The 16,968-nt window shown below is 34.0% G+C and overlaps 2 protein-coding genes and 1 non-coding gene across 4 annotated transcripts; all 3 read right to left on the reverse strand.

Annotated features, from left to right (window-relative positions):
- Positions 1-3,253: 3,253 nt before the first annotated feature.
- Positions 3,254-3,338, reverse strand: TRNAM-CAU (transfer RNA methionine (anticodon CAU)). The gene is given in 2 exon segments: positions 3,254-3,289; positions 3,301-3,338. It is a non-coding gene; the product is annotated as a tRNA-Met (tRNA).
- Positions 3,339-3,864: 526 nt separating this feature from the next.
- On the reverse strand, positions 3,865-7,711 carry LOC107775120 (protein NRT1/ PTR FAMILY 1.2-like). 2 transcript variants are annotated; one of them, XM_075242175.1, is made up of 5 exons: positions 7,349-7,711; positions 6,851-7,068; positions 5,994-6,235; positions 4,983-5,291; positions 3,865-4,892 (listed from the first exon to the last, which is right to left on the reverse strand). In XM_075242175.1, exons 1-5 carry the CDS (start codon positions 7,413-7,415, stop codon positions 4,028-4,030), a joined length of 1,701 nt encoding a protein of 566 aa, XP_075098276.1. In that variant the 5' UTR covers positions 7,416-7,711; the 3' UTR covers positions 3,865-4,027. The 2 variants fall into 2 exon arrangements, with proteins under 2 accessions (XP_075098276.1, XP_075098275.1); XM_075242174.1 differs by having other exon boundaries at positions 3,865-4,919.
- Positions 7,712-8,976: 1,265 nt separating this feature from the next.
- LOC107775119 (protein NRT1/ PTR FAMILY 1.1-like) lies at positions 8,977-14,151 on the reverse strand. Its single transcript, XM_075242252.1, has 5 exons — positions 13,933-14,151; positions 12,937-13,154; positions 12,018-12,259; positions 11,114-11,422; positions 8,977-10,092 (listed from the first exon to the last, which is right to left on the reverse strand). Exons 1-5 carry the CDS (start codon positions 14,033-14,035, stop codon positions 9,207-9,209), a joined length of 1,758 nt encoding a protein of 585 aa, XP_075098353.1. The 5' UTR covers positions 14,036-14,151; the 3' UTR covers positions 8,977-9,206.
- Between the last annotated feature and the right edge of the window lie 2,817 nt (positions 14,152-16,968).

The raw sequence follows: 16,968 nt of genomic DNA on the forward strand, positions 1-16,968 counted from the left end.
ATGACTAATAAAAATAGAGGAAAATTTATAATTTATGGACAGTTCAGAATAACTATTATCTTACTATAATTTATGTATATAAATTTTTTCTTTATCTGTGTATACATAGTGCAAGCCGAAGATAATTGAGTAGAACCCACAAACACACTCTAGATCCACCTCTGCCGAGAAATAATGCCAAGTTATATTTTCTCGACTCTTCATAACTCCTAGCAGTTTATGTTAAGATACGGATCCAGAATTTAAATTCTAAACTATTGTTCAGAACTTCCTGTTTCTCTTTAACTTCCATCAGACTAAGGAAATCTCTCTTAGATAATGTGATAAAATTTACGTGGATGTAACATTTTCTCAAGTCTTCATTCTTCAATGTTTTCAATGAAGTTGGTGGCCCATCACAGTGCTTAAAAGTGCATCTCTTGTCGGTATAGAGCTTCAATGCATTATATTTTGTGCATTGGACTATCCTTTTTATTATTCTAAGTAAATTTGTGATTACGAACTGTCTTAGCTTAGAGACGGAGTCAAAAATAACGAAGGGATTCAAAAAATACAACATTAAAAGTTTTCTTTATATAAAGTGAATACAACTAGTTATATATATACATAAAAATACGCAGTACAATTTTCGGGCACTATCTCCGAATAAGAAGCCAATGCTGTGTGTTCCCTACCCAAGATTTGTCACATTATAAATCCAATACTATATTTTTATTAGTACCTCCTAACTGTACTGTGTACCGTGTGATTTTCAAAAGCTTTTGTGAGGAAAAGTACCAGACTCTTATTAGTCTTTATCACAACCTACAAAGCATATGAATGTATTATTGTACTTCCACGTGTTTCTTGTTTTTAAGTGACATGACAAATTTACTGTAGTATATTATGGGAAAAGGAAATTAAATGGTGAATGTCAAAGAATGAGAAGATGGGCAGAGGCATAGGCGGATTCATGATACCAGATTTATGAGTTTCTACCGTAATTTTAAATTAATATATAATAATAACTGGGTTCACAATTAGATATTTATAAATATTTAGTAATTTCTTAATTTAAATACATGATCTACGCATAATTTATTGGGTTCCCAGGAACCCATATTCAATGCTCTAGGTCCGCACCGGGTAGAGGTGGAAAAATTTAATAATTTGATGTGATTCGCCTCTTTGTTATACTGAGAAAATCTAATAATGGTACCGAGCTACTCCCTTCGGTCCATTTTAATTGATTTTTGATATTCTTTTTTTGGTTTATAATATTTAATTTTTTCAGATATTAAGAAGGATTTTTTTTTTTAAAGTTATCCTTCGAGTAAAGAGCCTAGACATATTTATTGTATTTTTCAATGAACAAATTAAGATTAATATGGTCAATTTATTATTAATTAATATTAAAAAGTGAATTTTTGTGAAAATATAAAAAAAAAAATCAATTAACCCGGAGGTAGTAGGTGTTTTGGGGGTGGGCAAAATAAAAGGATTGAAGTAAAGGGACAACAAAATCTTGCAGACTAGCAAGAAACCTACTGAGATAATTATTTAATAACCAAAAAATCAGTAGTATTTTTGTAGCATGCCTTTAACACTGTCTATGTGTTAATATCTTCATGACTAAAATTACCATTCAACAGTGTCGAGTTCAGAATTTATACATTGTGGCTTCTTATATGAGAAAATGAGTTTTAAAATATATATCTAACTTTATACATACTTGTCTTTAAACATTTATAAGATCGATTTCGAAGAACTGAATTCTACTGAACCGCAAACAAATTGTTGGCTCAACCAGTGCTAACTAGCTGTTCTCAAATGAAGATAAAATATAAAACCTTGAAAGTAAAAGATCTTTCGAAGCCAAAACAAGAACTCTCTCCTAATTGTCAAAAGTGTCATAGTACCAACAACTTGAAGTTTAAAGTTTATAAAAAATAAGACGAAAAAGCAAATAAAGGACGAAAACACATGGTTCATTGGTAGAATATTTAGCATTTTTGGAACATGACAAAAGAGAGAAGATAAGAGTGCTAGTTTGAGTGGATATCATCATTTGAATATTTTTTAGGCACAAAAGTTTGTAAGATGCTGAATTGGCACTCAGGATCTTAACTGCTGAAGTTCAAATTTGCCACGATATATATGATCCAACTAGCAAGTCTTTGGCATAATGGAAGACCTTGAGTTGGGTGGCAAACATGCCGTTGGGTAGGATATAGGTTGGTCGAAAACGGATAATGCAAAAAAAGAATAAAATATTCGATCCGATCCATATATAATACGAATAGAAAATGAGTTAACCGTCAGATATCCATATTATCCATGGTTTCTTACATGTAATCACTTGAGAGAATTCTTAGTCTTCCAAACTTGAGAAACCTCCAATTAGTCTTTGTAAAAAATATAAAAGTTAAACTCATTGGTTATTCATTTTTTTTAAGTATAACCTGCCTGCTTAAATACCTCAACAACAACAACAACCCAGTATAATCCCACTAGTGGGGTCTGAGGAGGGTAGTGTGTACGCAGACCTTACCCCTACCTTGGGGTAGAGAGGTTGTTTCCGATAGACCCTCGGCTCCCTCCCTCCAAGAACTCCACACCTTGCTCTTGGGGTGACTCGAACTTACAGCCTCTTGGTTGGAAGTGGAGAGTGCTTACCACTATAGCAATCCACTCTTGTCCTTATCCATATTTGAGCTATTTTTAAAAAGTTCATTGTCCAATCAATTTTTAAGTGGATAATACATATGAACAACTACTTTTTTTAAATCCATTTTGCAACCAGTAACTTTGAGCAACTTAAAAATTAGCAGGAAATGGGAGGATATGTTAGAGCAATTGTCAAAGTAATTTTTCAATTAGAGTGGTAGAACCACCTTTGTTGATATCTTTTTCGTCCGTAAATTATATTGTGTAGATAGGTTTTTTTTTAAAATATATATTTTATATTAAAATCCCCTTTCTCGTGTGTTTATTTTTTTCTATTCTGAAAATCATGGCTCCACTTACTAGAGGAATAATAGCATATTACTTATCATAGTTTTTTTTAATTAAGAATAAAGCAGAAATTATAAATATATTTTTTTAAAATTTGTATAATTTTCAAAAGAAAAAAAAGTCCGAGTAACTCGAAAATTCATAAGTATTTGTAGCTTTGTGTCTATTTTTCTCATTACAAATAAACAAATGAAACTTCCGATATACATTGCGAGAGGACGCAGAAATGGCGAATATAAGAAAAACATAAAACAAATGATGGGGTGAGAGAGGCTCGAACTCTCGACCTCAGGATAACTCTTTAGCTATGAGACCTACGCGCTAGCCAACTGCGCCACCACCCCATGTTGTCAATGAATCAGAATTGCTTTCTTAAGTATAATAATATTAATGTGAATTGAAATTTGTTAATTTAAAATTCAGTAATTTAAAAGGATTGAAATTCCATACTGCTCAATCAGCAAGATATTTTAAGAGCTACATTTTTTTATAGTTGGCCAGAGGTAGCTCCACAACTATAAAGGAGTGTAAAGTACCATTACATACACTCAATATAGTACTCCATGTAATAGTTCTTTAAAAATTGCTTAACTATATGTACGGAAGTCAAGTCGAAGACATTAAAATTCTTCACTCAAAACTTATAAAGCTCTATGTAAGAGAAGAATATTAGCATCTGGAGGGAGCATGTTTACCTTACCTTCACAATTAAGAACAAATTCTTCACTAAACTTATGCTTAGACCTTTTAACGATTTCTTTTAATTATACCTATGGACAGAATTAAACTTTTGTTTATGACTCTGACCATAAAATAGGCATGAAAGTGTGAAAATAACAAAGTTTGCAACAAAGTATAATAACTGCACACCCAACCACTTAAACTAAAAGTAACTGGCGAATGTATAACATATATAGAATAAGTGTATAACAGTGTATAACCAATATATAATCGATGTATACCGATAGAAAAAGTAAACAGTGATTCAGTGAATGTGGCCAGCTATTTAACAAATTCGACTTCTAAAAATTGTCTATAACATGACAATCTCTCCTTTCTTTGCAGCTTGATCTTCCTCCCAAATTCTTGTATCTTCATCAGATCCATAAGCCCAACCACACAAAATGAAGTAGAACAAATTCCCTACACTCAATAAGCAAAGAATCCAATAGTAATAATCATAGTGTCCTAAATTCAAGTTATTTGACACCCAACTCACTTTCCCTCCTCTACTTGAAGCGTGATCAACAATTTCAACAATTAGACTTCCAAAAACATTCCCAAATCCCATTCCTAGTGCAAATAGTGCCACTCCAATACTAGCCATGCTCTTAGGAAATTGTGAATAGTAAAATTCTATTTGTCCAATCGCGTTGAATGCCTCAGCTAGACCAGTTAAACAATGTTGCGGTACTAGCCACATTGCTGACATATCCACTTGTGACAAGGGATGGTTCGCGAGTCCTTCGTTAAGGGCTCGTGCTCGCCTTTCTCTCTCCACTAACGCTGCAGCTCCCTGAGATGCACAAGAAAGTAACAACCCGATCCCCATACGTTGCTTGAAGCTCAGGCCGCGAGGTTTCTTAGTGAATTTTGAAATCCAGGGGACGAGGATTCGGTCATAGATGGCTATCCATATTGTTAATGTGAGAATCCCAAATGCACCATAGGAACCTGCTGGAATTTTGAAGTTACTACCTTTTATTAAATGTCTGTCCATTGTATTTGCTTGTAACACTGGAAATGCATGTTGGCTTAGTGTTACTGCTATCATAATTCCTGTAGACCACATTGGGATTACTTTGATCAAAGCTTTGAATTCTTCTACTTGTTGAACTGTACAAAGGTTCCATTGATCTGAAGTTGTTCCATTTGGATTCAAATCTTTCTCAGGATTTCTAACGATACACGCCTTATTTAGAAACCTATGGAATATGACAAAAAATTATAAAATTATAGTGTATGTAACTTAAATCCGAATAATGTACCTTAGTTTATGGGTTGGAAAAGTAAATCTTGAATCCTTGATATGATGATACCACCCATTAGAATCCACAGGAGGCAAAGAAAGGTGTTTGTTTTTCCAGGCAACAACAACAACTTGAGCAAAACCAGTAAGCAAACTCTTGTTTGCTTTTATCCTAATGAAAAGTGCAGAACCCAAAAGGAACATAATAGTTGCCAAAAACATAAGTCCTGCAGGCACTCCAAAACCCACCACCCAACCAAATTTTGTCTGAATATACACTATAACTGTCACTGAAATCAATATTGATATCCCCACTGATGCGTAATACCTGTTGCGAAAATAACACATAAAAATAATATTCAGGATAAATAACAATAATAATAATTATGTCTCAACAGTCAGATAGTGGGGTTAGCTGTATGAATCTCATCAATACTATTCACATGATATTTTAAAATTCTGGATTCCGAGAATATTCATAATTAATATTCCATCTGTTTCAAATTAGATGACACACTTTTTTTATTAATTCGTTAAAAAAAAGAATGACATATTTGTACAATTGAAAATAATTCAACTTTAAACTCTTCATTTTACCTTTAATGAGAAGCTTTATAACCACACAAATGCCATGACCCCATAAAACTTTTACTCCTTAAGCTTTTAAGACCACAAGTTTCAAAAGTCTTCTTTTTTTCTTTCTTAAATTCCGTACCGAGTCAAACTAACTCATCTTAATTGAAACGGAGGGAGTAATAGAGAATAAAGGACGAACATAAGAGGCGGACCTATGTATAGTGTTGAGGGGTAACCATACCCCGTAAACTTCGACAGAAATCTTGTATATGTATATGTGTATACCTTGAAAATGATTATATAAATAAGTTGGTACCCTGAACACTAAAATCTTTAGAGAGTACTGGTTGAGCAAAATAGTGTTGCCCCGTCATGTTAAAATCTTAGGTTCGCCTCTGACGAACATATCAAGATACAGTGAATAACATGAATAATAAGAGGATAGCAGGATTACCAATTGAAGAAACTTTGCAAGATTCTTCCATTATTGGGATTCTCAGGGTTGTCAAATTGGTCAGCACCAAAGGCTAATGAACATGGCCTAATTCCACCAGCTCCTATGGCCATTAATGCAAATGATGAAAAGAGAAATGCAAACTGGCCAAAGTCTGGTTTTTGACAATTTTCTGATTCTAATTTGCAAGGATGTGGTCTTGCTTCTTTTAGTATAGCTGTTAACCACAGGGCCACCATTCCCTACCAGGAAAATACAGTGTTAAATTTGATCTCGATAATGAACAAAGGTAAATTCAAGATTAAAGTCAGTGAGTTCAGGATGAGTGTGAGTTCATGTCTAGCCGTAAATAATATTTCGTTATTTGCAAATACTTAACTTTAGTATTTGAATTACTACCTTAAAAAGTTTGTTTGATGAGTTTTTCAAGTGAAAGTAATGGTTTCTCCTAACAACATCAACTTTTCTTTTTTCCGGTGAAAATTTATGTTCAGACACAATTTCAACTTTAAAATACTTTAGTTTCAATTTCAACTTCAGATGCTTTTTAAAAAAAAATATTCGACCAAATATAGTCCAAATGCTATATAGATACCAAATATTGTCACACACATATTTTTTTGTATATATAGATATCTTTAAAAAAAATATATTATTATTACGGGGTTGAGAAGGGGAACATTACATATAGGTGGTACTCGATCCCTCACCACATGGTGATGGATGAGGAACTCATACTATGTGAATAATTCGTATAAAAGATAATATGTTTAGTTGAACTCGTAGAACTGCGTCTAGTCATAAATTTCAATGAAAACGACAAAGAACTAGAACAATAGAAAGGAGAATGTACTCACGATGAGGCTAATGAGTGTCCCTAAAGCAATAACATAATAACGACCCAAGTAAGAATCAGAAAGAAAAGCTCCAAAAATGGGAGTGAAATTGGATAGGGCATTCCACCAGAAAAGAATGCTTGCCCCTGTAGCATTAGTTAAGTGATACTCATTTTTCAGGTATAATATCATATTTGCGTGCAGTCCTACACTTGCAACCTTGTCCAATGCCTCATTTGCTGTTATCATCAAAACCAGAAACATAATCAATAACGTCGAAAAATTGCTTGTTATCAGTTTCAACATTTCTATTCAAACACGTATTTCTTCCGTTTCATTTTATATGATGGTATTTATTAACTCGACACGAATTAACAAAGAAAGAAAGACTTTTACCGGTCTTGAACCTACCATGACATTTCTATGTCTATAAAAAAAGTTAAATTATTTTCAAATACAGAAAGTAGCCATTCTTTTTCATTATAACAAAGGACTAAATATAAGAATGAATTTACATACCGATAACAAAAGGCATGGTTTTAAGGCCACCTTTCTTGTCATCTGAATAGCTTCCTTTTTTCTCCATCACCACAAAACTATGAACTAAAAAAAGGTCTTTTTTGCTATACAAAACTTTTGAGAATGATTGGGAAAAATGGGTTTTTTGTTCAGAAAGATAGAGAGAAAGCTAATGAGAATAGTAGTTTTTTTCTAGTGGTCTCTTTAACAGCTTGTTTTTGCCTTATGCAAAACGGTTGAAAAATTCCATTTCCACAAATTCGACAAACATGCCAAGTATAGCCAATAACATGCCATGACTTATGATGTCGATATAATCTTTTATAACTTTATACACTCGGCATTTGAGACATACTGGCTTGTCTAATCTAGATTTGGTAATTTGCACCGCGTAAGGTCCATTAAGACGTCCGTAATATCGAGTAACTGCTTTGTAATCTCAGCTAAGTTGATGTAATCAGTCACTGTCTTATATTCGGCTTTGGAAGTTTGTCTAAGTCTGGTTAATTAGTACAACAACTAGCTGGAGTGTCATGAACATAAATTGTTAAAGTTACGGCATCCACTTAATTTACTTTTCGAATCTAATTTGTTATTTGTCATTGTATATCTAGCTCTTTGTTACTCAAATTAATAAACTAGTATCACATGATAATTACAGCCTAATTAACTTGAATAAGTGAGTTAAGTTGTCCCATGCGTTTAGTGTACATACTTTATTTAGCATCCCTTGTTTGGGTTTTGACACAAACCTATAGGGGCCACACGAATTTCGTACTCCCTCTTATGATGATCGGAGAGAAATGAGAAGCAGAAAAGTGCACTGATTAAAAATATACTCCCTCGGTTTCAATTTAGATGATTTAGAGGGTGTTTGGATTGGCTTTTAAGCTGGTCAAATCAGCTTTGAAGCTCTTTTTAATTTTTTTCAGTATTTGGCAAAGTCACAAAGTGCTTAAAATAAGTTAAAAATTACTTAAAATAAACCAAAAGCAATAAGGTGGGCAATCCCAACTTATCGTTTTTTGGCTTAAAAGCTATTTGTGCTGAAAAGTCACTTTTTTTAAGTCAATCCAAACATGCTCTTAATTTGATTTGGTACAAAATTTAAGAAAGAAAAGAAGACTTTTGAAATATTTGGTCCCAAAAGATTAAGGGGTAAAAGCTGTGTGAGTCCATGACGTTTGTGTGGCTATAAAAGCTTCTCATTAAGAATAAAATAGAAAGTTTAAAGTTAAATTATTTCCAAATACATAAATGTATCATTTATTTTTGGAACAAACTAATTAGAAAAGTGTGTCATTTAAATTAGAGTAATACTTTTTATAATCATCTGGTATCTGGAACTCACTGTATCAAGTAATACAATCATGTAGCGTCTCTTTAAGAGGAAAGCGCTGAGTTTGTCCATTTTCAAAACTCGAATCAAAAAACTCTGTTTAAAGATGGATGGATCAAACACTTCTCGTCACCCCCTTTGATGGTGATTAAAGAAAAGTGTATAATTCAAATAAGAACAGACTAAGGAATTGTTCTAGTGGGCAAAGAAAAACATCTTTAATAAAAAGAGCACGTAAAAAGCAGGCCAATAAAATGTTCAAAAAAATAACATAAAATTAATTTGCTTTTATTGGAGTACAAAGATCAGCTTCAAGATGTTCCATAAAAATATTGTTGTACAAAATTAAAATGTCATATTTGCTTATTTATACAGGAAATTAACTTTTCTACTTTGAACCCTTCCCCACCTTATATATACAACCCTGCTCTAAGATAACACGAAGATGAAATAGCGGTGCATCCAGAATTTTACAGTACCACCGAGTATATGTTAACAACTTTTGACACTAAAAATTGTCTACAACATGACAATCTCTCCTTTCTTTTCAGCTTGATCTTCCTCCCAAAATCTTGTATCTTCATCAGATCCATAAGCCCAACCACACACAATGAAGTAGAACAAATTCCCAACACTTAACAAGCAAAGAACCCAATAGTAATAATCATAGTGACCTAAATTCAAGTTATTTGATACCCAACTCACTTTCCCTCCTTTACTTGAAACATGATCAACAATTTCAACAATTAGACTTCCAAAAACATTCCCAAATCCCATTCCTAGTGAAAATAGTGCAACTCCAATACTAGCCATACTCTTAGGAAATTGGGAATAATAAAATTCTATTTGTCCAATCGCATTGAATGCCTCAGCTAGACCAGTTAAACAATGTTGTGGCACTAACCAAAATGCTGACATATTCACTTGTGACAACGGATTTTTTGCTAGTCCTTCATTTTGGGCTCGTGCTCGTCTTTCTCTTTCCACTAATGCTGCTACCGCTTGTGCTGCACAAGAAAACAACAACCCGATCCCTATACGTTGCTTGAAAGTCAATCCGCGAGGTTTTTTAGTGAATTTTGAGATCCAGGGGACGAGGATTCGATCATAGATGGCTATCCATATTGTCAATGTAATAATCCCAAATAAACCATAAGAAGCTGCTGGGATTTCAAAGTGACTATTCAAATGTCTATCCATTGTATTTGCTTGTAACACTGGAAATGCATGTTGGCTTAGTGTTACTGCTATCATAATTCCTGTAGACCACATTGGGATTACTTTGATCAAAGCTTTGAATTCTTCTACTTGTTGAACTGTACAAAGGTTCCATTGATCTGAAGCTGTTCCATTTGGATTCAAATCTTTCTCAGGGTTTCTAATAATGCATGCCTTATTTAGAAACCTTTGAAATATGACCAAAAATTGGTTATCAATAAGCTTGTTCATTCAATATTCAAAGAAACTACTAACAAATAATTTTCAATCATCAGTAAGAGAGTATGATATAAAGATCTTTGTCTGTTTAATTATACCGCTATTGGCTGTTACGATCAAGCGCTTATCATCATGCCAAAAGATATACTAGCTGATAGCAAAGGCTTAACTTTATTTCTTAACCAACTCCACCAAGCAAGCACCATGTTCGACCATGACTCTGACCTAGTCTACCCTAACCCCCTCGTGGGCTTGCCATAGGCATAAGGTTGGCGTTACCCAACAATAGCATTATTTAGCTGTTTGTCCTTAATCATCTTTGTTCCACTTAGAATATATTTGTAACCTTTTCTTATGCTAAAGTTCTCGTGTGAGGGGACAAGAGGTTCTTTGGTGGCATCGCCAACAAGAAATCTAGTTATTCATGTTAAATAACAAACTAATATTAGGCATTCTACGTCTAGACAATGCTAATTATTTTTAATCATAAAATATTCAAGTACTCTATGCACAAGAAGTAAAAGAAATGGTCAATGTAGTATGTGAATAGAATGAGTTTCAGTTTGGCCATAGAAACAAAAAAAATATGAACAAAATTTTTAAAGTTAAAGTTGTGTTTAGACATGCATTTTACTTTTAAAAAAAAAGTTGAAGCTTTGTGAGTGGAAAAAAAATATTTTTCTGGAAAACTTGAAAAAGTGGTTAAAATCACTTTTTGATTTTTGAAAAACTCAGTTTCAAAAAGTTTTCAAAAACTTACAAATTTCCATGGACACACTTTTTTTTTTAATAAAAAACAATTCTGGAAAAAAGCAAAAAATATTTATGGCCAAACGCCTCCTAAGTTAATTTACAATAAGTGTAATTCCTCATAGCGATTTTAATATGGTAACTTGAAAAAAAAAGTAATAACTTGCTATATATACCCCATCAACTAACACCAAATAGTTACATTTTCAATATATACAACATAAATCCGAATAAAGTACCTTAATTTATGGGTTGGAAAAGTAAATCTTGAATCCTTTTCGTGATGATACCACCCATTAGAATCCACAGGAAGCAGAGAAAGGTGTTTGGTTTTCCAAGCCACAGCAACAACTTGAGCAAAACCAGTAAGTAAACTCTTCTTTGCCTTCATCTTAATAAAAAGTCCAAAACCCAAAAGGAAGAAAATTGTTGCTAATAACATAAGACCAGCAGGTACTCCAAAGCCCACCACCCAACCAAATTGTGTCTGAATATACACTATAACAGTCACTGAAATCAACACTGATATGCACACTGATGCATAATACCTGTTGACAAGAATTAATACACAAAAATAATATTCACGGTAAATAATAGATTAAAGAACGAACGTCAACACATAGTAAACAATAAAAATAAAAAGTACTCCCTTCGTTCCAATTTATGTAATGCAGTTGGAATCTCCGGAATCAAACTTCTTAGGGCCTGTTTGGCCATAAGAATTTTTTTACTTTTTTTGGAATAGGTATTTGGCCATGAAAATTTCAAATTTCACTTGAAGTTGAATTTCGGAATTTTTTCGAAAATTTGAAAAACTCCAAAAAGCTGTTTTTCAAAATTTTCATTTCAACTCACTCACAAAAAAATCAAAAAGAGCTCCAAATTGTATTCATGTCCAAACACAATTCTAATTTTTAAATATCATTTTTCCTTGATTTTTTTTCCCCACTTTTTCCCCGAAATTTCACAATTCTTATGTCCCAACGCCCACTTAATTTTAGCCGCAAATTCGAATATAGAATCTTCATGTTTTTTAAATAAAATTTTATATACTAAAAAAACTCATGGTAATGAACTGCATAGCATAAATTGGGACATGGGGAGTAAAACAAGTACACCAAGATTTTAACGTGACAAATATACCAATTGAAGAAACTCTGCAAGATCCTTCCGTTGGTCGGATTTGCAGGATTGTCAAATTGGTCAGCACCAAAGGCTAATGAACATGGCCTAATTCCACCAGCTCCAATGGCCATTAATGCAAATGATGAAAGGAGAAGTGCAAGTTGGCCAATGTCTGGTTTTAGACAGTTTCCTGAGTCTAATTTGCAACGATGTGGCCTTGCTTCTTTTATTATAGCTGTTAACCATAGGACCACCATTCCCTAACAAGGAAAATATGGTGTTAAATCTGATTATGATAAGGAAAAGAAGCTAATCTAGGATTTAGAGTCGGTGAATTCAAAATAAGTCCGATTTTATTTTTATTATATATACAGATGCTAACTCTTTTTGTTTATCTATATAGAGTTCAAATTCGAAAGCAATGAGTTTAGTTAAATGCACATCATTGCCCTAGATTCGTCTCTGATAATGAATTTCAATAATGAATGCTCATCATGGGCGGAGCTAGAATTTCTATTACGGATTCGGCCAAACCTAATAGCTTTGTATGTACAACTTATTAATTTAAAACTCAATAACTTTAAGGGCTCGTTTGGTACGAGAGATAAGGGATAATTAATTTCAGAATTAAATTTGATATGAGTTTATCCCACATTTAGTGGGGGTAAAATCGTAGTATAACTAATCTCAGGATTAGTTATTCCGGGATTGTAGTGTTTCTTTATTCCTATGGGAAGGTGAGATAACAATCCCGGGATAACTAATCCCGAGATAATTAATCTTGTGATAACTTATTTCCCAACCAAACGACCCCTAAAGAGTTAGAATCCTAATAGTTAAAATTCTGAACGTGTAAGTTTCAAATCCTGGTTTCGGCTATGATTTCAACCAAAAGTATTACAAAGAACTAGCAGAGTAAAAGGGAAAATGTACTCACCAGAAAGCTGATGAATGTCCCTAAAGCAATCACATAATATCGACCCAAGTAAGAATCAGAAAGTAGAGCTCCAAAAACAGGCGTGAAATTGGATATTGCACCCCACCAAAAAAGAGTGATTTGCCCTCTAGCATTAGTTAAGTGATACTCATTTTTCAGGTACATGATCATATTTGCACTTAATCCTACACTTGCAAGCCTCTCCAATGCCTCGTTTGCTGTCATCATCAAAACCATAAAGCATATTCTTTAATGTCAAAAAAACAAAAATAAGTTAAAAGCGTATTTGGTATGACGGAAGTCAATTTTCATAAAAAAGTTTTTTTTTTCCAAACAATGTCTTTTGGCCATTGAAAGGGAGTCTTAGAGTAGCGGTAAAGTTATTTTCATGTGACATATAAGTCACGGGTTCGAACCGTGATGGCAGCCACTAATGTTTACATTAGGGCAGACTGTCTACATCACACCCCTTAGGATATGAGCCTTCCCCGAACTCTATGTAAATGCAGGATACTTTGTGCACGGAGTTGTCCTTGCCCTTTTAAATGTTTTTCGGCGTTTGGTTGGAGGTGGAAAAAGAATGTGTATGTTTGTGTGTGTATATGTATAGATAACATTAATATCAGAGAGTGTTTTCAAGAATATTTTGAATAATGAACATCAATAATGTCGTCCAAGTGCTAGCTGGAGTAAATAATTATGTAGTAATTAATCGTTATGATAGTTATAAGGAAAATGACTTCCACCTAAGAGTGATTAGGGAAGTCATATTCCTCCTTTTGATGATAAACAATTTTTTTTTAGAGTTAGATAGATAAATTATGGATTTTGTAAGTCATTTGCTTGTACGTGTTTTTGACCGGTGAGGATCAATAAAAAAATTTCTTTCACCAAAAAAAAATATTTTACTTAAATGACTTCTGTCATACCAAACACACCGTTAATTCAAGCAGAAAAATTCATACCAAAGGACTAAAAAAATATGAAATTACATACCGATAATAAAAGGCATGGTTTTAAGGCCACCTTTCTTGCCATCTAAGACATCCTCAGAAGTCTTCACTAAATCCGAAGAACTTCCTTTTCTCTCCATCTCCATAAGTATGTTTCAAAAAGTCTTCTTTTTTGCTAAGTAAAACTTATGAGAATGAGAGAACAAAGTGAGCTTTTTGTTCAGCTTCTCTAAATAACAGTTTGTTTTTGCCTTATGCAAAAAGATTAACACTCTGACTAATCCGAATTCTCGTCGTATAGGTTTATTAATATGTCAATAATATCGAGCAACTGCTTTGTAATATCAGCTAAGTTGATATCAATGAGTCATTGTCTCATAGTGTTATTCAATTTTGGAAGTGTGTCAATTGTCATGAACATATTGTTAATATTACGGCAAGGCATCCACTAATTAATTTAATTTTTAAATAAATCTAATTTGTTTGGAGGAATCCCAGCCAATGGAACTAGTAACTTTTTTTCTTCCTTTTTCTTCTTTAAGAAATAGAGGAAGGGTTCTTGTCACGACCCGAAATTTCCATCTTCGGCCCGTGATGACGCCTAACATTTCACTTGATAGGCAAGTTAACGTTAGAATAATCTTAACCATTTTTAAACAAATCAAATTAAGCGGAAGTCAATTACTGAAATAAAGTGCGGAAGACCATCACAACCGAATCATCAAAATACATCCCCGAATCTGGTGTCACAAGTGCATGAGCTACTAGAATAATACAAATAAAGGTTTGACTAATATTCAAGATGTTTGAAAGATAATACACAGCTAAGATAAGTAGTAGGGGACTTTAGAACTGCGGACGCTGTACAATTATACCTCAAGTCTCCTCTGGGTAGCTGAATCCGAGCAAGTCTATGGTACGTCGCTGGGACCAACTCCAAAATCTGCACAAGCAGTGCAGAGTATAGTATGAGTACAACCGACCCCACGTACTCCGTAAGTGTCGAGCCTAACCTCGACGAAGTAGTGACGAGGCTATGACAAGACACGTACGTAAACCACTTGTACAAGCATATACAAATACGAAGCAACAATAATACAATAATTAACAATTTATAAATTTGAGAGGGAACATGCGAAGGGGAATGATATAGAAATTTCAGCAGGAGAAGTGTCAAGTAGCAGCCAATTAATTCATCAACAATAAAATGAGCAGTTGATAATATGAAAATGGCACGGCACCACCCTTCGTGCTTTTACTCTCATTCTTTTCATAAATTTATAAATAAATAATAAGATTGGCACAGCATCACCCTTCGTGCTTTAGCTCTCTTTCTTGCCATAAATTGATAAATAAATAATAAGATTGGCATGACATCACCCTTCGTGCTTTAGCTCTCTTTCTTTCCATAAATTGATAAATATATAATAAGATTGGCATGACATCACCCTTTGTGCTTTTACTCTCTTCTGGCACGGCATCACCCTTCGTGCTTTTACATTCTTTGAAAATGGCATGACATCACCCTTCGTGCTTTTACACTCTTTCTCACCATGACAAGGATAATATAAATAATATAAATGGCACGACATCACTCTTCGTGCTTTTATACTCTTTCTTACCATGAAAATAATAATATAAATTCGGAAGAGTATTTAAATGCGGGGATATACACTTATCAAACAGTTCAATACCAGAATACTGACCCCATCTTCCAAAATATTCAACAATAATTAAACCAGCAATAATCTCATGAAAAATGATCAATTAAACAATAATAATTTAAGCAGGAATATCTTAATTAAATAGGCAATTATTCATAGTAAACAAATTCCACCCGCATGCTTCGACTCAACCACAACGCATAAGTACTCGTCACCTCACATATACATTGTACCCGCATATTTATTCACGTAGCAAATAGAAAAATAAGTCCTACTCCCTCAAGTCAAGTTTAACCACGACACTTACCTCGCTTCGCAACTGAATCAAGATTCCAATAAACCTTTGCTTTGCGAATTGATGTCTGAAAGCTTCAAATCTAGTCACAAATAATTCAATATACTCAACAAGATTCGTAGGAATTAATTCCACATGAAATTTCTAATTTTCTGAATTGAATGCCGAAATTCATCTCAAAAATCAATAGTGGAACCCACGTCTAGAATCTCGAAAAAACTTATGAAATCCGAATACCCATTCTGAGACGAGTCCAACCATACAAAAATCATCAAATTCTGATGTCAAATGGACCTTCAAATCCTAAATTTTTGTTTTTTCAAAAGTTTTACAAAAATTTTAATTTCTTCCATCTAAATCAGAAATAAACGATGAATATAGAAATGGATTTATGAAATATCATCAATATATAATAAGGAACACTTACCCAGTTCGAAGTCGTGAAAAACTCCTTCAAATCGCCCAAAAACCAAGGTTTTAAAACTCAAACGAAATGAAGAAAAATAGCCATTTTCGACCCCTTAATGTTCTTCCTTGTCTCGTATGGCCTCGTATTTGCGAGACAAGGGCCGCATTTGCAAATCCAAGCAGCCAGGCGAGTTCTGCATCTAATGGGCCGCATTTGCGGCCGCGCAGAAGCGCAAGAAGGAGCCGTAGAAGCGACGAGGTGTGCATTTGCGATCGGCTGGCCGCATAAGCGGTATCACACCTACGATCAAAGCTTCGCAGACACGAATATTCCTTCCCAACCTCAACATCACAAAAGCGAAGCTTCCTTACCAGTCTCAATGTCGCAGAAGCGACATTTTCTTCGCAGAAGCAGGCACGCACCTGCGGCCAAAAATGCACATGTGGCACTAGAACCAGCACTGGACAACATTTTAACGACCCGGCCGGTCTTTTGAGAGTAATATACCCGATCCCCTATTTATTGCTTCTCCCATATCTATTTATGCTATTGTGACTTGCCGGGAGATTTCATTTTGGTTTTTGGAGTGTTTTGGGATACTTAGTCCCTAAATAGAGGTTTAAGCCTTAGGATTTAGACCGTAGTCGAAACTGTATGAAGACGACTCTGGAATGGAGTTCTGTCAGTTCCGTTAGCCCTGTTAGGTGATTT

The sequence above is a fragment of the Nicotiana tabacum genome, chromosome 21, assembly GCF_000715075.1.
Source record: "Nicotiana tabacum cultivar K326 chromosome 21, ASM71507v2, whole genome shotgun sequence".
Classification (NCBI taxonomy): Eukaryota; Viridiplantae; Streptophyta; class Magnoliopsida; order Solanales; family Solanaceae; genus Nicotiana; species Nicotiana tabacum.

Excerpts from the sequence above, each read along its gene's own strand:
- LOC107775120 (XM_075242174.1), bottom strand. The coding sequence starts at position 7,415 with ATGGAGAAAAAAGGAAGCTATTCAGATGACAAGAAAGGTGGCCTTAAA. Across the intron at positions 7,069-7,348 it reads AACCATGCCTTTTGTTATCG|CAAATGAGGCATTGGACAAG; the intron begins GTATGTAAATTC and ends TGATGATAACAG. Across the intron at positions 5,292-5,993 it reads TTGCAAAGTTTCTTCAATTG|GTATTACGCATCAGTGGGGA; the intron begins GTAATCCTGCTA and ends TTTTCGCAACAG.
- LOC107775119 (XM_075242252.1), bottom strand. The coding sequence starts at position 14,035 with ATGGAGATGGAGAGAAAAGGAAGTTCTTCGGATTTAGTGAAGACTTCT. Across the intron at positions 12,260-12,936 it reads GGACATTCATCAGCTTTCTG|GGAATGGTGGTCCTATGGTT; the intron begins GTGAGTACATTT and ends TTTCCTTGTTAG. Across the intron at positions 10,093-11,113 it reads TTTCCAACCCATAAATTAAG|GTTTCTAAATAAGGCATGCA; the intron begins GTACTTTATTCG and ends CATATTTCAAAG.